At 37.2% G+C, this 23,834-nt stretch overlaps 2 protein-coding genes across 3 annotated transcripts in view; one reads left to right on the plus strand and one right to left on the minus strand.

The window, feature by feature from the left end:
• LOC109031473 (vacuole membrane protein 1) overlaps window positions 1-5,834 on the minus strand; it is a 40,282-nt gene extending 34,448 nt beyond the window's left edge. Inside the window, exon 1 of the mRNA XM_019042991.2 lies at window positions 5,678-5,834. The gene's annotated coding sequence lies outside the window, so the exon portion shown is untranslated. The remainder of the gene's footprint in view (window positions 1-5,677) is intronic.
• Window positions 5,835-9,043: 3,209 nt separating this feature from the next.
• LOC109031544 (cell division cycle 7-related protein kinase) lies at window positions 9,044-22,102 on the plus strand. 2 transcript variants are annotated; one of them, XM_019043111.2, is made up of 10 exons: window positions 9,044-9,346; window positions 10,652-10,825; window positions 12,348-12,561; window positions 13,550-13,643; window positions 14,350-14,492; window positions 14,917-15,019; window positions 15,513-15,905; window positions 16,772-17,003; window positions 17,223-17,372; window positions 18,348-22,102. In XM_019043111.2, exons 2-10 carry the CDS (start codon window positions 10,660-10,662, stop codon window positions 18,656-18,658), a joined length of 1,806 nt encoding a protein of 601 aa, XP_018898656.2. In that variant the 5' UTR covers window positions 9,044-9,346; window positions 10,652-10,659; the 3' UTR covers window positions 18,659-22,102. The 2 variants fall into 2 exon arrangements, with proteins under 2 accessions (XP_018898656.2, XP_018898655.2); XM_019043110.2 differs by having other exon boundaries at window positions 9,044-9,235.
• Window positions 22,103-23,834: the final 1,732 nt, after the last annotated feature.

Raw genomic sequence — 23,834 nt, forward strand, 5'->3', positions numbered from 1 at the left:
CATGGGCGGCAAGTTGGTAAATCAGGCCCTGGCAGCAATCGGTCCGAAACGGGAATACTCGCGTTTTGATAAGTCGAGGATCGGTCCGTCCGGAGCAGGTGTCGATCATTAGGGGCCGTCCAAAAATGACGTCAGAATCCTAGGAGGAAGAGCGGGAAGGGAGCTGTGAAGGTGGAGGGGGAGTCAAAGGGTGCTGACATGGACCTGTAAAGGGAGACAAACCTGACGACAGGGTTCCAGTATCAATGAATGCTCCAAAACTGAGCAAGAGCAGCTTAGCCCTATGACATTCTTCGGAGGAGTCCGGAGGTGCCAGACGGGTATACCCAAGAAAACCAGAAAAAATACTTGAAGTCACTCGAAGAAGGGGCCCTCAAAGAAACGAGTCTTTCGATGTAGTTTTTTTAAATAGCGGGAATTCTTGGATACAACAGGACGCAAAATCCTCAAATAGATAGCTATTGATGCTCGGAGGATGGCTTTTGGCCTACCGCGAAAATTGAAGGCGAGCGTCAGCGAGCATGTGACGCTCGATTTAGACAAGACCGACGCGACAAGAAAGCACTACACAGATTCTCTTTTTGAGGAAGTTTCAATCGTATCGAAATCGTAATCGATTCGATGTAAAAATAAACAAAAAAACTTTTTAAATAGAACAATAGAAATAAGTCGATCCCAATCGATACCTTTCCGTGACGTCAATACGAAAGAGTCCGTCCACCGAGGAAAGGTCTGATTCTGGACCACGGCGAGCACTGAGGCTGGTGAGGGAGAGAGTGATCTCCAGCAATCGGAGACCTTTCACCTTCCCGCGATGCGCGCCCAGGATTGCCGCATTTCCAGGCGATTATGAGAATTTCTCATAGGTACTAGGTAGCAATGTAAGGTGGGGGCTTAGCTAGTATCAGTGGCGTTTCTTGAAGGAAGGTAACACTGTTTTACCTACATGAATGCGTATGTAAAATCATCGATTCTTGGTGAGGCAGGCCGCAGGCTACCTCACCTGAGGTCGATATTTTTGATGGATTTAAAGAGAGGAAAAACAGTATTGCTAGTTATTAAAATCGCTACTGGCTAGTATCATGGGCATCATTTTCTGAAGACTCGTGGCGATGCTCTTTTTTTCTTTCGCAAATTAGATGGCTAACATTCCATTCAAAATCCACAGTCAATGGATAGGATTTGTTTTCCTTGAACATCGGAGAATAAAAGCATATCCAGGCTATAGGATCTTCAAATTTTAGGGATTAAGCCGTTTTAAGGGAATTTGATGACGACGTCAGCATAATAATCATAGAATATTATTAGAGTAATATAAATAGTAGTTTAGGGCAGGTGAAAAGCCACTTTCTTTTCATTTTCGAATGACACCACATACCTACACCGGAGTTCGAATAGTTGCGATCCTCCTGCGCGTGATTTCCTCATTTAACGATGAGAGTATGATACTCGCATTCATAGACGTCCGTCTTTTGAGACAAGCGAAAAGCCACGATTTTCCTTCATTTTTGAGTGATACCACATACCTACACTGGAGTTCGAAAAGTTGCTCGCTTAATTTCCTCATTTAACGATGCGAGCACAATACCTACTTGCATTCATTTGCCACGCCCTGATTTCATGACAAAGTGAAAAATTACGAGATTTTAATTTCAATATATCGAGAATTACGCGATTGGTCCGACGGATTCGTAATATCATAGGAAATTGAGATTTTCATCTCAGTATCGCGATAAATACGAAATAGTTTCGGCGATTTTGTAAAAAAATGAGCAATTGCGGGGCAATCACCTCAATATCTCGATAAATACCTACGGGCAAGTTCACAACATCATGTATCGGTTCAATCGAAGCTCACGGAGCAACATACATGTATGCTTTTCGAATGGATAACTATTTAATCGCGATCCTAGTCGTAAGTAGTGTGACTTGCTTTGCGATGGTTCACTTGATATGTCATTTAAACCTGTGGAAAAAGATCGCTAAGCAGGGCGTTCGGAACGAACGCCTTCGATTCTTTTCCGCAGCTTCAAATGGGGAGTTATCGATCATTCTCTCATCGCGACTAGATCCTAGGTTCGCTTGTTGTCCTTCTATGTCGTGAAACTGAACAAATACTTTATTGCAATTTCTCTATATCATGGATCATATATGCGTAAAACAAGCGAAATTGCAATACCTAGTTCAAAAATTGTCAATAAAACGAGAAAGTTCGGGAACTTATACGACAACCTATCTTCAATTCATCCAAAAACCGATGAGTTTTTACTGCTCTTTGATTCGACGTTTTTCTTAACTACCAGGAACTTATGTCACCCTCTTTAAAACTAAAGCGTGACAAAAGAGAGACAGTTGATAAGAACTAGAGCTACACTTCCTACTGATGTTCCAACCGTTATTGAACTCATTAGCGGGATGAAGTAAGGATAAAAATTAATTTGGCTCTTTCGATGAGACAGCCCGGATGAAAATAAGTCAACGGCGACAAATCGACGAAGCAGAATAAATTAAGAAAACACCCAAGGACAGTGCGAGATCGACGAATAAATGCAAGTGGAACAAACACTGCGAACAGTGGCCTGGCATTGTCAAACGATCGTAGTGCCATGCTGGGTGCTAGTAACGAACAGCCTCTCGCAGCCTAATGAGAATCCTTAGAAATTCACCGACAGAAAAGAATCCAATTCGGGCCGGTGCCCCAGCTTTCGTCGTCCGTATCGTACTCTATGATGTAAAATCATAAAACTAACGCGAAACGCCTGAGGCCCAAAGCAGTGAGTTGATAAAATACTCAAAGCGCCCTTTTTCATGCAACAACGACATACCAATGCGATAAGTGACACATTTTGTTATCACAAGCAGAAAAAGATGAAGGCGCTACGGCCTTTCAATGGCTAGGTCGGAATGCAACTATTCGTGTTTTCTGGATGTCCGTGTTGCATACATAAAAATTTGAAGGCGTTTTGGCTTTCTTGAGCACAACGTATTGCTACGGTTGTAAGGTTGTTGTTGCGGTAGTTGGATTTTCTACATTGTAATTGCAATCGCGTTTACTTTTAGATTCTCGGAATTCGGATGAGTCGCGAGGCACCATGGGAGCGTTGCCAAATGAGGAAAATTTACACAAATCAACTGCTGCAAACGTTTCCATGAAGGCATTGCGGATGTCAATCCTACGAAACGGGACCGATGATTTCGGTGATTTGCAGTTCGTTCTCAGAGGTTTTGGTGATCAAAATTACCTAACCCATATGAAAAACCATGCCCCCCCCCAAAAAAAAAAAAAAAAAAAAAAAAAGACTGTCGAGGATTTTTATGTTTAAAATATCTGAAAAGTTAGAGAATTTTGAAATCCAAGAAAACTTGTCTCAGACAGCGATGATCAAGGTAGGTCGTGATTCCGATCGTTTTTGCGGTTAACGGTCTTGCAATTTGCACTACTTGGCAACGCTTCCACATGTGGAAGATGGTAAATAAATTATAGGATACGACTATCCCAAAGTTCCAAGTTAATGAAATGAATAGATTCAGAAGAAGGTCAAGGATGCACTTGCTGGTAAAGTCAGGCTAGTGATTGCTGCAGAAAAAGTCTCCATTTTGTGTAAATATTTATTATTATGATATTAACTAACACATTTTTTTTTTTCCAATTTGATCGAATAATCAAACCCTAACTTCGTGCAATGACAAAGTTTGAATGCAGTGAGTGACACATTTTCTTACCATGAGCGGAAAATTGACTGCGGCTTTTTCAATGGGTAGGTCTGGATGCAACTATTCAAGTTCTTGGGATATACGTGTTGCATACACAAAAAATTGCGGGCGCTGTGGTGTTCTTAAGCACAATAACACAAAGAATGATAGCAGTTGTTGGTCCTTAGGTAAGGGTTTTCTGTGTTGCATTTACAATTGTGTCTGACATTAAATTTTCAAAATTCAGACGAGTCGTGTAGCATATGGAAGCGTGGTGCCAATTGTGGAAATAATATCAGTACTAATTTGCGGTATCAATGTTCCCCAAGCATCTGTGGAAATGCTGAAAGACGGAAAAATGCACCATTTAGCAACGCTGCCAGGATGAAACTAGTAGGAGTGCAAATTGCAACATCGAAAAATTTTGAGAACTTTGTAACAACCATACAAAGTCATATGTTGTGCTTGATAAATTAAGAGTGCCTGCAATTTTTGTGTATGCAACAAGGATATCCTGAGAATATGAATAGTTGCATCCATACTTCGCCGTTGAAAGAGCCCGAGTGCTTTCACTTTTTTCCACTTGTGATGACAAAATGTGTCACTTTTTGCATTCATACAATGTTGTTGCAAGAAAACAGGGTGGTTTGAGAATTTAATCAATTGAGGAAAGACAAAGGTAGGTAAGTAAAGTATAGATCCATACATAAAATGGTGACTAATACCGCAGTCATGGGTCAGCGGCAAACAGTTTTTTCAGTGTTGTAGAATGGGTTTGTTGGGCGTAAAACTTTGCTAAGAAACCAAAAAGCCTAAGCTACTACCTAGGCATACTTTGCGTACTGTTCCCTCCAGATTTCATGAAAAACAAATTATGTCACATCAAAAAGGAAAGAGGAGTATGCTTCAAAAGAACAACAAAATCATGGAAGAAAAGATGGACATCTTCTTGTCCACATTACACGACTAAAAAAAAATAGGAACGGCTCATTGTTCTTCTAACAATGTGGGACCGGCATCTCACTGACTAACAGTAACGATATGTTTCCTTTGAAATGTTCTAAAAATCCAGAGAAATGGGTGAAAATTTCAAGTAGGTAAGAGCCTGTGAGCATCTTGATACAAAGTAAGCAAAAAATATATGCTGTATGAACTGCAAGTTTGCGTAAATTTAAGGCATCATGAAGCAAAGAGAGTCAAGTTTATTATGCTTCAAGATGTCTTGAATGGGTTACCCAAAATAAAGAAAAATGCTGAAGACTAAAAGGCAGCAATTGGCTGATTTAAACTAACAAATGCCTTTCAAAAGTTAAAAATATCCGCATCACTCATCATTTTCACCAAACAATATTGGCTTCTCATCAAATGTAATACTTAGTACCTAAGATCATGGGACCAAACACATTGTAAGAAGTTCAATGGTAGAAACCAGATTCTGCCATCTACTTGTCATTAAAGTGTTAATAACTCGAGGGATTTGTTGGACAAAATCATCAGTGAATTTATCATAAGCAAAGAAAGTTATCTTGCGCCTGACAGATATTGAAACTTGACATATTGCTGACAATGGTCATCTCAAGGAGGGAAAAAAGTCAAGTCCTGAATCAACGATAGCAAGTTCAAGGTTCAATAGAGTGTAGGAGCAATTACAAAAGAAATTAAAGCTCCGACAATCAATTTCTGGGACCAAATTGAACAGTTGGTAGCGCAGACAAACCGTGTACCGTTCTAAGTTTTGGGGCACAACTGATTGAAGTTTACAGAAGATACGTGGCCTGGGAATGAGAGGTAAGTGTAATATTTGATTGTGCGGAAAGTCACATTGTTGAAGATCCCTAGAATCCCATGACAGCCGGAAAAACTACATCGTTATCCGTCAAGATGCCGATAAGGATATGCTCACATAACCTAAAATTTCCGATGGGAGTGGTAGAGGCATTTTACAAGAGTATATAATGATGGTTGCTGCATTAATCTAACTTACCAAAAATTAAAAAAACTAGTGATGGGTAATCCAATTGCAAAACTGATCACAAATTTCCGGAAAAAAACGCGAAATATTTGAAAAACTCTGCGTACAACAATAGTCCAACCGTGCACTTTCTGACTGAAAGAGAGAGAGAGAGATCATACCACAATACCATAGAGAAACAAGTCGGTCATTTTGAGTTCACGAATGACGTTTCCAATGCTCATGCTGGGCATTGGATGTTCTCCCAGTAAAGTGTAAAGTCTCCAAATACGTACTTCACTTCAAATTAATTTTTTTAAATTATAAGGGTTCGAAAAAATGAATGATCATTTAGGTATTCCTTTGTAACCACCACAGTCCTTTTCTTTGATTATTGTCCCAGTTTGATTTTTGTTGCCATCTTGAAGTTTTGTGACGTCAGGCGGGTACCACTTTTGCCAGGCGACTACCGAATCCGAATATGTAGCGCGCATTTCAAATCTTCGCCTGCTCTCAACTAGAGTCCCTTTACTCTCAACAAGATTAGAACAAGATGAGGACGAGAAGCATTGTTTGATAAGTGAGATGACGATGAGATATAAATTAGATATAAATGATCCGTCACATTCCTACCTAGAAATGTGCCTGTTCCAGCTGAATTTAGTTTTTTATTTCTGAATGATGAAAGAATCTCAAAGGATCGAAATATGACTAATTACTAGCTCTGTAGCTTGCAAGATAACGCCCTTACCTGAGTTATGAATTTTTCCAGTATCGTTGAAATATAAGTAGAGTACCTAGTAGCGGCACCCAGTGTCACAGTATGTCATACCTATTTGATGTACCTAGGTAATTCTCATCCAAATAAGAGAAGAATAAATATTTACCTTCATTAACACCAAGTAGACGAAAGCTCCCACTGTGAACTTAGTTGGCCAATAAAAATGCAAACAATGAAGCAATTATTTTTATTTCCTGACTCCAAATGGTAAGAATTATGGTAAGAACTCTAAGGCATAGTAAAAACTGTATTTATCATTCCTCAATAAATACAAGGTTGACTGTTTGCATGGAAATGATAGTACATTAGTTGGCGGCTTATCTATTATTCTAAACTTTAGATTAAGTTGATGAAGGTAGCAGGTTGTTGTCAGCAAGAGCTGTTGATATGAGTATGTAGTTTAGAATGGTCAATTTTTAATTCTGCCAGAGGAGCATCATTAGTATTTAATACAAAACTCTCAGGGGTCTCTGGATACTATGCCACCTCTTATCAAGAATGTTTATGCTAATTTTGTTGCTATGTGGTGATGGGAGAGATAATTTCAAGATTATTTTGGTAAAAGTCGGACAAATATGAGGATGCCAAGTTTATAAGAAAATCTCACAAACCAAAGTGAACATTGTTTCATGCCTCTGCAATTTTCAGCTTCGGGCTAGGTTCTCGCAAGAAGGTCAGCACAACGCGCTGATCAAACTTTTGTGGAATTTCTTGTTAATTTTAGAATGTGTGCCAAAGTCACAGTAAGTATTCCACAAAAATTGCAAATCTGAAAAATCTAGAAAAATAACAAGTACCTCTCAGCCTCCGCGCTATTCGCACCCCTGCTAATAAATGTTGGAGAATAGAGAACACTTTACCCTCAAAACATTACTCGCACTGATTTTAAACTAATATGTAATTATATGTGTACGATGGTGGATCTGAGCTGTACTTACTTACCAAACTTTGTTGAGCGAAGTTGTTACTTAGGGGAAATTCATTAACTGCTGCCAAGGATTCACAAACACTGACCTTGATAAATATTTCCGACATATACTTGAGATACAGTCAGATGTTTGGAATTCTGGACATTCAGTTATTGTTCACATACAAAAGAAATTGACTAACAAATACAACCGTTTTATATTTACATAACTGCTCAACAGAACATACCGACAGTTGTGATTAGTTTCTCGACAGCACTCTGATAGCGGTAGGATAGCTAAAGGATCCCTACCCTGCAGCAAAAATGGAGTTGATTGAAATTTTGATTCACATGGTGCTAATGCTGTCAAGACTCAAGACAAAATTACACTCCACGCACAGTCAAAGAGTATTTTGATAAGTAAGATTATCCATTAAGGAAGTTGCACAAATCAAAATCAAACCGAAGGACACGGACAAACCAAGGAGCCAGCCATAGCCAGCTCAGAAACTCGGCAATTCAGTTTCTCTCACTGCAAAAGGTGGAACCATCCAAAGTACCATCAATGTTAAGTTGAAGGGGTGAATTACTTATTTAAAGAGTGCTAAGTCATTTTGGGACTTTTTCGAAGAGATTTCAAGGAAAAAATTGGAAAATGCAAAATGAACGTAAACAATCCGCCATTGTATCAAAGCTGACGCACAAATGAAACAAGCGCTAAACACAAGGGTAAAAAGTACATACGTAAATTGATTTTGTTTTATAAGGAAAATGGTGAAAAAGTTAGGAAATTCATATTGGAAATTGAAGCTTTAAGATATAAAGAACTTCAGATAATTAATACAGTTTATTTAGAAACGGAGTTAAAGAAGGCAAAGTTAAGGAAACTCAGAAGGAACAGGGTATTTTGGAGGAAAGGGTTGGTATGTCTAGAATTGAATCGACGTATCGACGTATCGAACAGCGACTATCGGTAGTCTCGAAAAACCCCTGTAAAATACGCACTAATACGATAAGCGGTTACATCAGATCTTATGGGAGCGCACTCACACATACAAAAAATCGCTTTTTCAAGCGATTTTTTACAAGAGAACAGAGGAGAATCTCACTAGCGATCGAGATTTTCGAGATTTTACATTGATTAAATAGGCCAGACCGAAAGGAAAGTTCTCTCCAGTTGATCACTGGGAGAACAAAAAAAGGAGGTGTTTGCATTTTCGGGCATCTTGGAATTTTTGATGACTTGATGACGTAGGTGGGTACAGTGTGAAGGGGACGTCCCTGTACCCAGCTGTACCCACCTACGTCATCAAGTCATCAAAAAATTCCAAGATGCCCGAAATGCAAACACCTCCTTTTTTTTCTCTATGCCACAATACTTGGATCTATCTCGTGACTACTGGCGCGTCACGCGTCAGCTGACAGAGCGATTGCTGATTGGCTGAGAAATTTATCCCAGCAATGCCGGCACTACACAATAAATATTTTTCGTACTGAAAATTAACATGGGTCATGAAAAAGCATATAAATTTCATGCATGGAGAAACATGATTGACCAAATTTGAAATACCGCATTCTGAATTGGACAAAAGTTGCCGCTTAACAAGAAACTCAAAAACAAATTGTATATAAATACATTATTTCTTTTGAAATTCGGCACTTAGGTTCCAGACTATGACGCACAATTGCGCCATCGACCTTTCGCGCTACGCCATTGGTCCCCTTTCTATACGCTGCACTAGCGCAGCTCTTGGCTTTGTTATTATTGTTTTGTTTTGCGCAAAAATGCACTTTCAAATCGCGCTAAAATTACTTTCTTTGTGAAATCCGAATTCATGTAATCTATCTGCATATCGCTACTATCCTCAATGTGCTTCCAATAAGTCCACTGCGCCTGCTAAAGGTTGGTAAAAACTGTACTTTCAACTCTTCCTACGTAATTTTCTGACTGGGACTCGAGTCGACCATTGCCCTCAGACCCGGGAAATCCACCTTGTTTACGTATCATTTGCCGGTGGGTTTCAGATTTCTTTCGTTTTTCTGTCTTTTAATGGTTCATTATCATTATCTATAACTATTTTCTATGCCATGGAGGGAAATTCTGCTTCTTTAGTTCACATAGAACTACGTCAATCACATCTGGTTCTGATAGTGCTCCTGGAAGTCTCCTCATACTTGGCATCTTTCTAGCTACATTATCGGGGTTAATGACTCTGCACGTTACACTTTGATACCTTGGACCCATATTTATTGAAATGCTTCACTTACTTCTAACAAGACTGCTCAGTACCCTACATTGATTTTAGAAGGGTGCAGTATACGGAAGAGCGAGTCTCAGTTTGTAGGTCAACAGAAGTAACAGTGCATCGTAGCTTTAAGTAGTCTTACAATTTCTAGCCATAAACTGCTTCCCATAGGTGAGTCTTGCAGTTTTTGTTTGGATTTATATTAGTTTTTAACTGATTTACTCAATATTGCATTTTAAAAAATCCGGGGGGAAACGGCTTAGGAAGTGACAAAATGAAAGGAGACATTTTGCCTAGAATTCCTGGCATTTTCAATCAAAACAAGAGCTAAGAAATGCCCCTATCCATCACTTGATCAGAGTATGAAGCACTCATCATCATCAGATTATCTCTCACACCTCAGCACCTCTGCATATTTTGACTTTTTAAGCAAGGAAAGAACGTTAGCCCCTATGCCCAAGCCTACTGGATCATTCTTAACCAAATAAAATTGCTAATTTTAGAGAAATGAAGGCAGTATTTCTCTTGGAAAAAAGTTGCATTTGATAAAGAGTTTGATTACTGTATGGAAGGGAACTTTTCTTTAAGAAGAGGTAGAAGAATCCTGCTTTTATTTATTTGAATTTTGCAATTGTTTTGGTTGAGAATGATTCCTTAGGCTCATGCGCAGAGGATACCGTCCTTTTTTTTTTGCTTTGCAAGTCAAAATCTGCTGTCGATTGACCCAATTAATGTGGTATTTTGCTTCTCGGTTCAACCATACTGCAAACCTGAAACATATCACCTATAGTATAACATATAAAATAATTATTTTAATTTTCCTCTAGGTATGCTGTATTGTAGAATTTTGTTTGATGTACTGTTCCAGTTATTTTTTCTTTAAGGTAATTCCGGAACCACTCTTTAAGACCTGGAATTCATCAAATATTGAAGAAATAAATTGAAAATATTAAATAGAAAGCTAGGCACTTAACTGGAAAGCTTCGCAGGCATTTTACAGTAGCAAATAATTCATTTTGCTTGTTTTTTCTACTTCTGATCAATAACTGCTTATTTCTCTTCTCAATTTTCAGGGTAGAGCATGGCTCCTGCAACTAGGTCTCATCCAGGGGGTGAGGATGGAATGGAAGGGCCGAAGGAGGATATGGAATGTGAGAAGGAAAAAGTAAGCCCCCAAAAGAAAAACGTCCAGGACAAGAAAACGGATGCCCAAGAAAAAGAAGTGAAACTAATTGCTCCTTACAAAAGTAAGTCCAACTTCTCTCCTTCAGTGACGAGTTTTACTGGAAACTGGAAATCTAAAGAAAAAAGTATGAACAATCTTATACAGTATGAAAAACAACGTCTTATACGTTAAGGGTTGCCACAGTCAGGAAAAACCGGAAAATGTCAAAGAAAATGATGATAATGACAGGGAAAAATTGTTATGCCACCTTTAATTGCTTTCTAGAATGGGTTTGATGTCTGGAACAACGAACTTTGTCCGAAAACTATTTTTAATATGTCTTTTGAACCATCTGGCTTATCTTCAACTGTCAGGAAATTTAACCAAAAGATGTCAGGGAATTTATTTATTTATTTTATTTATTATAACTTTCGTACATGTGAGCCCCATTATTAGGGCTATGGCACAGGTCAAAAAATACTATACAATAATTAAAAATATAAATTACAACTGTTACATTTGGTGGTGTTTAATAGAACGTTACACAACAGCTGAATTTAGAAATTCGTTCAAATTATAGAATGCCTTCCTTAAAAGTAGATCTCGAAGTAAATTGAAAAATGTCTGTATATCACCGTCGCGGAGCTTTTGTTTTATGTTCCACGGTAGAGCATTTATAATTTGGATAGCCGAAAATTTGCAACCTTGTTCAGATAGTTTCAGAATTTTAGTTCAAGAATTTCATTCTTTCTAAAGTCTGTGGCAACCTTGACATTTTTCAATAGCTCATAATTCTCTCGTCCACAAAAAAATCTCTGTTGCTGTCAGAACACCTTAAAAGAAAATCCTGTGCGTGAGTGAGCTTTCTCTCTTCATTTAACTTTGTTGTTAGTTCCTCACTGCCATAGGTTATTTTATGCTAAGTGGTACAGCTTTGAAAAGTTGATCCTTGTAGAATCTGATAAAATTTGGCATACCTGGTATAATTCAAAGCCAAGTCAAAATCCAAAATTCCATGTACTTTGGACCTCTCATTAGGGTTTTATCAGTCACTGGAGGTTAGCAAAAGCCAACTCTGTTTGATTGGAGTCACCACTGTATCAATATGTAACTTGAGAACGGTTACTTAATTGGAGAACAGAAAAAAAGATAGCCAAGCCCCAGTTAAGATAGCCCTGAGCAAGAGTTTTTCGGGCATGTGCAATAAAATTAGATGTGCGCAAAAAATTATGGGGCAAATTTTAATTATGTAAATGGTAGCTTTAAAAATTAGACATTTTAATCCTATAGAAAATTCATATAAGGTTGCTATTTCAGTCACCTAGGTCTGTGCCTAATTACTGACTGGAGATGAGCTGGATTCAAAAGTTAGGTACTTATGGTTTGTGCAAAATTGTCATTTTCTGCACAGAATTTTGATAACTCACTTCAGTGTCCACTGAAACGCTAGTTCCAGGAAGTCTAGCGATAGGGTTTGGGGTTGAGAAAGTGGTTTTGCTGGTTTAATTTCCTCTCAGGCAGAGAAGCATGTGGCGTAAGATGAGCAGATTCTGTTATTCTATACTTTGTTTTTCCTCAATAATTGTTTACTTTGTTTTTTACAGGGAGTGATAAAATCAAGGAAGCTCTCCTGAGCAGAATCAAAGTTCTGGATGATTATTTTGATCTTCTGGGCAAAGTAGGTGAAGGAACATTCAGCACTGTCCATTTAGCTGCTCTGAAAAGAGATCCATCTAGAATGTTTGCTGTGAAGCATCTTGTTCCAACTTGTCATCCAACGAGGATTATCCGAGAGCTTCAATGTCTGCAGACAATAGGGTGAGTATTTTTATCAAAAAATTACGAACATCCTTTCAAATGTATGCACAAACGGTATCCAACGAGAAATCCACGCTCCATAGGTTAGGTGATTTGTTTCAAATAGCACCTATTCATATCAGATTTATTTTACTGGTAATTATACTGCCTCGTTCTCAGGGTTTGAATTTGTCAGGGAATGCAGGGCAACCTGGAGACGTCAGAGAATTTTGTGAATATCGTGTCGGCTCAGTAATTTTAGCTGGTGCCATTCAAAAGAGCGTACACAACTTCAAAGTGCCTCTTTCTTTAATTTGAATTAATCTAGAAGTGAAGATTATGTCCATACATAAGCAAAAGTCAGTGCAAAAAAAAGAAAAACTTAAGTGGAAGTTTTGATTTTAAGAAAGTACAAAATCAGGGAATCAGTTAATGAAGAAATCCTGGAAACCTTTAATGGTTTCTTCACCCATCTTCCATCTTTTTAATCGCACAGGGTGTCTGAAAACAGGGAATGTGGGGAACTTCATTAAAGCTGAGATAAATGAAGGAATGTCAGAGAAATCAGTAGAAAGTCTTGTTATCCGAATTACAAACAGGTACGCAGCAAGCATGAAAACATCTGGTCAATAGACCTCTTTATTAAATTATTTTATGCGGAGCGAGTAGCTGTAAATCCATGGTGCAGCAGTGTGTTCTGGGATGGAGTGAGTTTTGAATTTTAAATATTCTTTTCCCCTGTTTTAGCTTTTGAATGTAAGTATGTATGGCAATTTTGGCATTTTCAAAAGTCCAGGAACCACTTGTGAAAGGTCAGGAAGAAGAAAGGAAATTTCAAGATAAAAAAAATTGTGTTGTGTTGAAAAGCCTAGGAATTTAAAGATCCTAAAATGATGGCTACCCTTGTAGTAGCCCTTTTCCCTCTGCATGATCTGATCTGCTCTTTACAAAATTTCTCAAATAATTGTTAAGTTTAATTCATTACTTTTTTCCCCTTTGGTTTTTACAGTGGTCAAGATAATGTGATTGGTGTAAATGTATGCCTCCGGTCTGAAGACTGTGTAGTTTTTGTGATGCCTTATCTCCCTCATCAAAAGTTCTCTGTAAGTTTCCATCAATTTCTCTCTTTTTTATTAATTTATAGCTGTTGCAAAAACATGCGGAGGTTTAAAATTCCTCGCATCAGGAAATCCCTTTTTGAGTTCTACCCAGAATCAAGTGATTTCGACAAGGATATGTTTACTCTTATTCTCAATAAGTAGTAGGTCAGTTGCGCTGGCCGCAGAATTGCTTTTTTGTTGATCACAGACTCTAAATTAGCAAAACATATCAAAACACGTCCAAATACTTAATTTCTACATCCAATATCAATAGAGGTATCGCCTTTCAACAAACATGGCTGAAGACATCATCCATCGCAGTAGTGAATATTGTTGTTCTATCCCGGTTTCAAGTGAAGCAATCAGTGCAAATTTGTTTATCACTGACTGATGAACGAAAGGTGAAAGAAACCATGGTACACACCTCTACCGTAGATAACATTATACACAGTTTTTTTTTTTTTTTTTTTGAAAGGCTGATTTTTCTGTCAATATTGATTGTAGAAAGTAAGTGTTCAGACAGTTTTTATCACTTCCTGCTAATCTATCAGCTTAAACCATCAAAACTTAAAATTAAAATTTAGGACTCCCTTTGAAGAATTTTTCGGTGGCAGAAGTCCAAGAATTTGCAGTAAAATATCTGGTTTATTTCCCTCAAATTTCTCTCATCCATTCCAAGGTTTTAATTTGTTTTGCTCTCCTATTACAGAGTTACGTGTTCAAAATGGACCCTGCGGAAGTTCAGTTATATATGAAGCACCTGCTCATAGCTTTGAAGAGGGTGCACTCTTTTGGCATCATCCATCGAGATGTCAAACCCAGTAACTTTTTATACAATAGAGATACCAAACAGTAAGTTCTTTTACATTATTTCCTCTCTCTCTCTCTCTCTCTCTTTCTCTCTTGTAAACGAAGGTTCATGTCACAAAGATTATCTTTCTCATCGGAATAATACATTCCTTAGTTCCTTAATAAATCCTCTAAACCAAGAAAAAATATTCCAGACGCTGCAAAATAGTAGCGCAGCTGCAAAAACTTAACCAATCATTTTAAGTCGAGTATGTGAGCACTGCATCATGTTTCAATTTCTGATTTTTTATGAACCCTTTAATGGAAAGATGCATATTTTATTGAAATCTGTCATAATGTCATGTGACAATAAACATAAAAGAAATTTTGAATCAGCAATGAAGAAATTGATTCTAGATTCATCGTCGTAGAAGTTGTAATGTGGATTCTGAATTTTTCCTCATGGTTTCTTCTTTCCTTTATTTAGGTTTTTACTGATCGATTTTGGCTTAGCGCAACCTGTAGATGAACTTGCGCCAAAAAACAATGTGAAAACTGATAAGAAGAGGAAACGTTGTGATTTGAATGAGGTGAGTTTGCCTGGTGGCTCTAAGACTTTTTTCATGAAACATATCATCAAAAGTATTCTCAATCCTTGTGGAAATAGGCAAAAATAGAAACTGAACCCATTTTGTTCAATTTCTTTCTTCAATTATATTATTTTAGAAACTTCAAGAGAAAACTTTGTTTGCTCCTTTCCACCTTACCTTCTCTCCTATCTGATGGTAAGTCTGAATGTTTGAATGTAGCATGCCAAATTTTTCTCAATAGTAACAGCAAGTTCACAAAGTTTCATAAAAAACAGTGATATTTATGAAAATTCTATGTTATGTCACACTGTATCCTGAGTATTAAATTTTTTAATGGAATTTTATAATAAGTTATTATTCATTCCATCAGTGTTAATTTCTTTTTTTTCCTTGAGGAAAAGAGCACAATTTTTTGTCGAAAGTTGTAAATGTTTCAGCATAGGTAGGTTTTCATGCCTTTTAAAGCTCAAACCCTGGTTTTTTCATTTTCCAGAATGCCGAAAACGCGCAGAAGAAAAAAGAAGAGCTGGGTGAACTGCAAGCTGCCAAGCGGCCTGTGCTCAGACCTCTGTACCCCAACATGCCGGTCCTGAGGCCTATGGTACGCAAGAAAGTCAAAGATCCGGCTGTGAGCCCCCCAAAAACTACTGATAAAGAAAAGATCCAATTATCCACGCGGTTTAGTGCTTCGTTGAGTTTATCTGCCAAGCAGCCAGAACGAACAGAAGTCCAGGTCCCGCGGACATCCATCTCAAGTGAAGTTCAGCCACCGGAGAGCGTGAACAAGTCAGAACCGAGCTGTTCAACCCAGAGGTTTCAAAAGTTGGTGCCGAACCCTCAGTCTACGTGCAATAATGTTAGTAATTTCGTCGTTCAAGATTCGCAGGTAAGCTCATTTGCATTTGCTTTCTGCCTGTTATTTTTTATTAATTGTGACTATCCACAAGAGAAAAGACCAAGTTATGGCATGGAGTGAATTTTCCAGTCCTGAAATTTTTTCCAAATTAGGTTGCAAAATTCGAATTCAAGTTTTTTACTAGGAACTTTCCAATATTTGAAAGATTTAGTTAAAAGCTTTCTGTTCGTTTTTTCCAATTAACAGTGCGACGTTGTATCCTGATTGACCAATGAATTTTTTCAAATGAAACATTCGGAAGTATCAGATGAACTGAGCTTACATTAGTTTCGTTACTATTTTTTGATGATAGAACTGAAGGAAAAATTAATTCCAAAATGCAAAAAATCAGGGAAGCTTTAGAAGGGGCTTAAATTTTGTCTCACATATCTGGTAAGTCATGGCAAGTGAGCAAGATGGCGACAGAGTCGTAGTTAAGTAAAGGAATGCAATGCCGTGTTGTGAGGTTTAGTAATGCAATGGGCTTAGTACTGCCAACACCGTCTGCTTATGTAACTTCCCAGATTTGCAGCGCAAGGAGTACCAGTTAAATGTGTATGGATGCTCCCACTAAAGCAAGCATGATTTCTCAGCAAAGACAATGTTTTGAAAGCTTCTCTTATTGTTCTCATGCTCAATCCTGTCGGAAGCAATCATTTCCAAGCAAATCCCTCCTAAGCTACACTGACTCGAGCATAGTTTGAAGCACAACAGTTAGTAACTTCGAATAGCTTTTTTTTAAGTGTATAAATTCTTCAAAACACTGAGACAGGTTAGAGTAATCTCTTCTTTGGAATTGTTCAGTTACCTATTTTTCTTTACTTTTATTTACGGAAGTTATTTGTGGTGTCTTTCAGGTTCTAGATAAACCGGGAACAAGTCGGACAAGAAATCAAACAACGGGAGGTGTTTTTCCTCAGCCAGAACGGCGAGCTCCTACTAGCAGAAGAATCCGCCCATGCACTTGTGCTGGCAAGTCTCAGATCTGCAATGGGTGTATGACTCGGAGAGCGCCCAATGCAGCCCGCGCTGGCACGCCTGGGTTTAGACCACCTGAGGTATTGCTCAAATACCCACATCAAACGACAGGTAAGAAAACTTCATAATCATTCTCAATTTCAGGCTGTTAAACTTTCCGAGTCTGATGGGATTTATATGTTTGAATTCTTCGGAATCCCCTTATAAAATTTTGCATGATATCAAAGGCCTCTTATAGTGTATTTCTGAAGGAAATTATCCATTTTTCCAACCCAGCCCCCTCTGTAGATAGAGACTAATTTGATGATTTGCCCTTCTGTAATGTTACAGCTGTAGATATTTGGTCTGCTGGTGTAATTTTAATTAGTATACTCAGTGGCTGCTCACCGTTTTTCCGCGCTCTGGATGACATAACTGCTCTTGCTGAAATTATAACTGTTTTTGGAACTGATAACGTCAAAACTGCAGCTGCCAAATTAGGTAAGCTCAATTTAATCTTACTTCCAGGGATTTTAGCAACAATATGTTTTGGGTTTTGATCATTTTTAATCGTTAACTTCCTTTTGATAGCTAATTGTGAAGAATGCATATAACAAGTGCAATTTAAAAGAATATCTGATCTTTTTTTGTTTTCTTCAAGGAAAATCAAGGAACACACTATGATTTTTTGAGATGATCACAGAAACCTTCGATCAAAATTGTTTGTCTCTTTTCCGCCAAGAAAATAAAACATTGGTGCATTTTCGACCTCAGCTATTGATATGTTGTAGCCGTTGATATATTCTTGAAAACTTTTGAGAAAAACCTACGCATTTTAAATTTTTAGTATAAAAATTTCTGTTTCTATTCTTGTTTTGCTCTTTTTCTGAAGGTACCTAGCATTAAGTCGTTCTGCTACATCTGTGGCGGTCAACTTAGAATCTTTTTTCCAACACAGGCACTCTCTGTGCATAGACTTTTTAAGACACTTTGACACATTTGAAAATCGGAATAAATTAAGCACATTTTTTGAGTGTGTTTTTCAGTCATACATAGGTCAAGTTCAGTAGGCTGATTGTAGAATTTGATAGACAAAAAAGACAAAGGAAAAATAAAGTGATTCTATTGGTTGAAATGAGTGGTTGTTATAGACTAAAGGAGAAAATTATGGACTAACTATAGTCTCTCATAGGTTGTCGTTAGTCAATCTGCCACCTACCTCCTTTGTCCATTACAATAACCTGCTTTCACCAGAAGGATAACTTCATTTTCAATTTTTCTTCTTTGTCTATCATTTTCAATACTCAACCTGCAACTTACCATTCAAAGACGTCTTATTATGCAATGACCCTTTTTAGGAATTGAGAACTTTTGAGAAAAAAGTGTTGGATCGTTGTAATAAGTCTGTATTTCTTGTCCCCCTACCGTGTATAGCTTTCCTAATTTCTTATTTGTCGTGTCTTTGTATAATTTTAGGAATAACTGTTCTCTGCAATGAGAATCGCAAGCCGTACAACCTGAAATCAATGTGTGAGAAATTACGAGAGAGGAAGTTCGAGCACTCAAGGCTGGCAGATGATTCGTGGAAGCAGTTCCCTGTTTGTCTTGGTTGCAACAACCACCGACATCCAGAATTTGGTTGCTCGTGCGCAAGAGGAGAACTGCTTGGAATCAAATTCCCAGATGAAGCCTATGATCTCTTGAAGAAACTATTAGAAATCAACCCTAAGGAAAGAATTACTGCAGCTGATGCTTTGAATCATCCCTTTTTCAGCATGGAACTGTAAGCGCACATTTTTTCTCTCAATTTTCTTCTTTATTGTGGATAACTAAATTGTTTTCTTTTATTACCATGTTTAAGTGAATCCTAAGAGCTTACTGCCGAATAGTCTTTATTTCTTATGTTTAAAAGAAGTAGCTCATTATTATGATGCGCTGAGCATTTTTTTTTTTTTTTTTTTAGGTACATACTTCTTAAAATTAAGAAATCTTGTGAGTTTAAAACTTGTTATTTTGTTAAATCAAATTTTCAAATTTATTTCTTTAAAATTTAAATCAATCTTTAACTATCTTAGTTTCCTTGTTAGTTGTCAAAACATTAGAGTAGGCAATATTTTGTTTATACTTATTAGCATTTCAGGTTAAGTTTCTTTTTTCATTTTCCTGGAAGAGGGATGCTTTTTTTCAATGCGTACTTACTTTAGAAGTGATTTTTCTTTTTTCTTAGAAATTTTTATCTTAGGTTCAGGGATAACACTAAAAGGAGCAAACTTTTATTTCGAATGAAACATGTTTTCCTCGCCATCCCTTTTTCCCAGAAAAATTGACAAATTCTGTTTTTCTTCTTTTTCTGATTATTCTTCTCTCTTAGTTCCAATTCTTCATGTTCTAACTTGCACTATGAAGCTGCATCCAGACGATCTGGTATCATTTTAAAGATGTAGAAAATTTGTTTCCGGTTTGAATTTACAATTAAATTCAAGTCAGAATCTGTTATCGTTGATAATTTAGAAAATTTAGTAATTTTGTCCACTGACTTTTAAAATTGATCAAAAACTAAGACAGTTTAAATAATTAATGATTAACAATATAATTAGTGGATGTTAGTCTTGTCGATTTTATTACTTTTCTACTAAAAATGTTAAATTTATCTCAAGCTCTTTCGGTAGTTGAGTTTTTGCAGGTATTTGGGTAGCTATTAATTACTTAAGTTTTGCATGATGATCGTAGTTTCAATTTAAACACTGATTATTGAAATAATCCAATGTTGGTAATCCTTCTCTGATGAGTATGGAGCTTATTTAGGAAAGCTCTAGAAAATTTATAAATTTAAGGGATTTTTTCATAGAAAAAACAAATGAACAAGAAAAAAAGTTTGTTATATGTCTAATATATTTATGTACAATTTGCATTTTAACTTTATAACTTTTGAAACATACATTTACCCCAAAAGAGCTATTCAGGCATGGTCTAAATCTAGACTTTTGACTTGTTTTATCGGTTTAATTTTATATCGTTTATCAAGAAAGTTTCTAAGTACGTCATTCGCACCATGTTCTCTGTAAAATCATTACTTTTACTTATTATTTCAAGTTCTTCACCAAATGTCTTACGGTGAAAGGTGATCATCTCGAGGGTTTTGACAATGGTCAAATGGGGATTTAATGTATCCCATTTGTAGGTTTAGCCATTCTTGAAAAATGTTGAGTTTCATGCCAATAAGAGGTTGATAAAACCCATGTGCACATGTCAAAAGAATCATTTGCCTGGAATTTTGAATTGGAAGATTTGACTGCTTAGCATAAAACTTGATGTTGAATAACATCCTTGAATTCTCCGCTCTAAAAATCTAGTGTTAATTCATCTTGTTTCACATTTTTAAATTTTTGTAGGGACTCGAAACTAGTGGTTTCCCCATCGTAGTGATTTTTTCTTGCATAATTTGCCTACCATCATAAAATCGTCATAGAATCGTGTTTTGATGTTTTCGGACTTTAGTTCAGTAGTTATAAATGAGACCTGTCCAAACACTATATGATATGATATCATCCACCGCAATTTCTTCCACTGTGGTTTCATCTGTGTTTTTAGTCAAGCATTCAATGTAAATGTGTGCATCCTCAATCAATGTAGCCGATGTTGAAGAAACCATAGTATGTGCTGCCGCTGTCGATGGCCTCATACAAGTGTTTTTCAAAGGGTGATATCTTCATTAATGATGGACGCAAAAACTAGGCGTTTAGATAGATCTTATTACTCTCTGCCAATCAATGTGCTTAAACCATCAAAATGCGATTTTGTGACTAGGGCAACTGACTGCATATAGTCAAGAGCCAAAGTGATTGATGGATGAGAGGTGATGCTCTTCTTATATAGTCTTTGTTGGTGTGATTGGACGCAAATAGAACTTGTAGAGATCCAGTTTCAATTTCAATGTAAATTTTCCTCTATTTACTTGACGATACCAAAATATTTTTGACTGGATCAAGCTCTACAAGCCACTATAGTTTAAAGCTGACCTGTCCGTCAGTCCAATCAAAGTTTTAGGATAGGCTCTTAAGTTACATATCATGATTTTTTTAAGATCATTAAAAATGAGACTATAAAAAACTACATTATATTTAGGTTTTTCATTTATTCTAAATTCTCTCTAAAGTACTAAATTTTGCTCATTCGTTTTTAAGTAATGGAATGGTAGGAATTTGTTTTACTTTTCTTGTTCCTTGGTTCTAAAGACTCAGCTCATTCTGTCTAAGTTACTAATCCAAAGTAGACGTGATCATTATTTCTTATGTGTATAATTAGGGGTTTAAAATTGCCTAGCAGTGGGGAAGGAGTGATAGGCATTTCTTACGAAGTGAGGTATCTTACTTGAATTAGATGCTTATTGAGAAATAATTATTTCATCAAAAGTAGGTTGAAATTTTAACTCTGGTTTTTCAACTCAGTGACCTTTTTACTTTTTCTCATTCGCTTCTTGCCAAGTTTAAAAAGTCCGTCTTCGGGTGAATTTGCAGTGAGCAGTTCATAATTAAAGAAATGAAATATATCCTATGAGGATACTGGTTTCAATAAATTTTTTCAGCAGAAAATAGGTTTTAATCTGCTTTTGAAAAATCTGCTTTGAAATCTGACAGTTAGAAAAAAATCCATGGCAACTTAAAACATTGTATCTGGAAGTGTAAAATAAATAAATTTATTCTACTCTCGAATATTTATAGCTTGGATTTCAAGGTTTTTGTGAAAGATTTTCCAAAGTAAATATATTAAATATTCTTCCAATCATAAGATGTTTGGTTTTTGCTGAAAACTCAAGGCAAGAAATACTCAAGTTTATGTTTTTTGTGTGATTTACCTAAAAATGATTATTATTTCAACTTGCCAACTCAAAAATTGTCTCTTAAACTTCACAACTGATTGATCCACACTGTCAATCTGATTGACATGCTGCCACTTTTCTTTTACAAACTTTTTTTGAAGGTGCGTTCAATCATTGTATATCTTGTAGTTTACCTTACCTCCTTCTCTTCTGCTTCGCTAAACTAGGTACTTCTGACATTGCTCAATGATCTCAATGTACAAAAAAACTGAATTTATGGAATAATTATCATTATTAGCAAGTTACTGAGTGTCAAAAATTTAATGTATGTTGCTGCCATTAGCTGTAAATCTCTCAAAATGTGTCCCCTTGTTTTCTACTGTGGTTTCTAATAAATGTGCTGTTCCTATGATTAGATAGTTGTTCATTCCATCTTGTATGAACCTAATTGGCCCTGTGGCAATCCAAGTATTACATTAGTCACTTGTGAAGGGGGTCTGAGCGTGTGTCACCAAGTCTTACGAGAGAAATGGGGGTCAAGCCCAGGGTGGCATGTAACAAAAGAAATCTAATAAAGATGGGAAATTTCCACGAGGTACATACATATTTCAAGAAGCTGTGAAACTTTGGAAAAATATGAAACCTTCATTTCAAGGGCGAGGTATGCCACCTGCACTATAAAAACCAAACAATACAAAATATTCAACATTTTTTCCTTTCACTCTCGATTTTTTTTTCTTTTCTCGCACCGGAAACTAGAGTATCAAAACGAATAAAACAATGTCTTGCAACAATTTGTCGCTCCTCTGACGTAGGGGCGTATCTCTATTTCCACTTGAGCCCCAGAAGTTATAGAAGTATGCGGAGCACGGGACTCACGTAAAAAAATAGGCAGAGCCTTATGCCAGAGGAGCGACGAATTTTGGCAGCATTTTGATCATTATTTAGCAGGAGCCCATAGTCTACCAACAGATATCCGGGACCGGGTTGTAAGGGTCAGGAAAACCTGGGATAGTTAGGAAATATGACAACCACCTGGAAGGCCAGGGGAATTCTCAGAGCTGCAGCTCAACAGTGAAAACCTATCCCTCGATAATCCTGAACCTATATTCCTTCGCGAATTACTCTTAATGAAAATGTTTTCTTTCTTATTCTGCAGTGCCAAGGAAAAACGCCGTATGAACCATCAGGCGTTGCCAAATTTTGATTGATAAAACACGAATTTCCTGATGAACTTATGAATATTTTTCTTCCAATTTTTCATCTATTGTTCACAATTTCACCTAAAGTTCCTGGAAATGTCAAGGAAAAATATTCATGACTTTCCTCAGAAATAAAAATTTTACTGAAGGAAGTTTGGCAACTCCGATTGTGTATACGGCGTTCTTCCTTAGGACGGCAATCATTATTATTGATTTCTCCAATTATTCTGTCGATATATTATTAATTTTTTATATTCCATCTCTTTTCATAGCTTAAAAATTACTTTTGGCAATCGCGGTAGAATATAGTCCTCAGATGAGCGCACTCTGAGTCCACCTATGGATTAACCCACGTGAGGTGCGCGAAGCGGGTTCATCTGCGAAGCGGGTTGATCCGCGTAGCGGCCAGAGAGCGTGCCTCCTAGTTTTTGAATACTAATGTCAGGGCCGGATTCACCTACTTGCCGCCCATGGGCCGCCTATATTTTACCGCCCCTTTCTCATTCGTTTTGAAACTCGATAAAAAACATCAAATAACGTGCCAGCGGGGGAGGGGTGCATAAGACGCATTTACTCGTGTTGAACATATTTTTTTTTGGGAAAGCCCTGTCAACAGTACTAGCAAAAGTTCACGAAACTTAGCGCGAAAGTTAAGTTCCGTAAACCTATCTCTGTGTGGCCTTCCATTCATAAGAAATGAACGAAAAAATTATGAAAGAACAAACATAAATGTGGTTCAATGATTTTAACTTCCGCCGCCGCGCCGTGTTGGGCGCAATGCGTGAAGTATTCACGCAGTCTTGTAGGCGCTATGCGTTTCACGCTGACCGCACTGTGTTTGGCGCAATGCGTGAAGTATTCATGCATTCTTGTAGGCGCTATCCGTTTCACGCTGACCGCAACGACAGCACTGTGTTTGATGCAATGCGTGAAGTATTCGTG

Source organism: Bemisia tabaci, chromosome 4 (assembly GCF_918797505.1).
Source record: "Bemisia tabaci chromosome 4, PGI_BMITA_v3".
Classification (NCBI taxonomy): domain Eukaryota; kingdom Metazoa; phylum Arthropoda; class Insecta; order Hemiptera; family Aleyrodidae; genus Bemisia; species Bemisia tabaci.

Bases quoted from the DNA above. Each gene is read 5' to 3' on its own strand.
- LOC109031544 (XM_019043111.2), top strand. From the start codon at position 10,660: ATGGCTCCTGCAACTAGGTCTCATCCAGGGGGTGAGGATGGAATGGAA. The intron at 10,826-12,347 runs GTAAGTCCAACT...TGTTTTTTACAG, and splicing joins ACTAATTGCTCCTTACAAAA to GGAGTGATAAAATCAAGGAA. The intron at 17,004-17,222 runs GTAAGAAAACTT...GTAATGTTACAG, and splicing joins ATACCCACATCAAACGACAG to CTGTAGATATTTGGTCTGCT.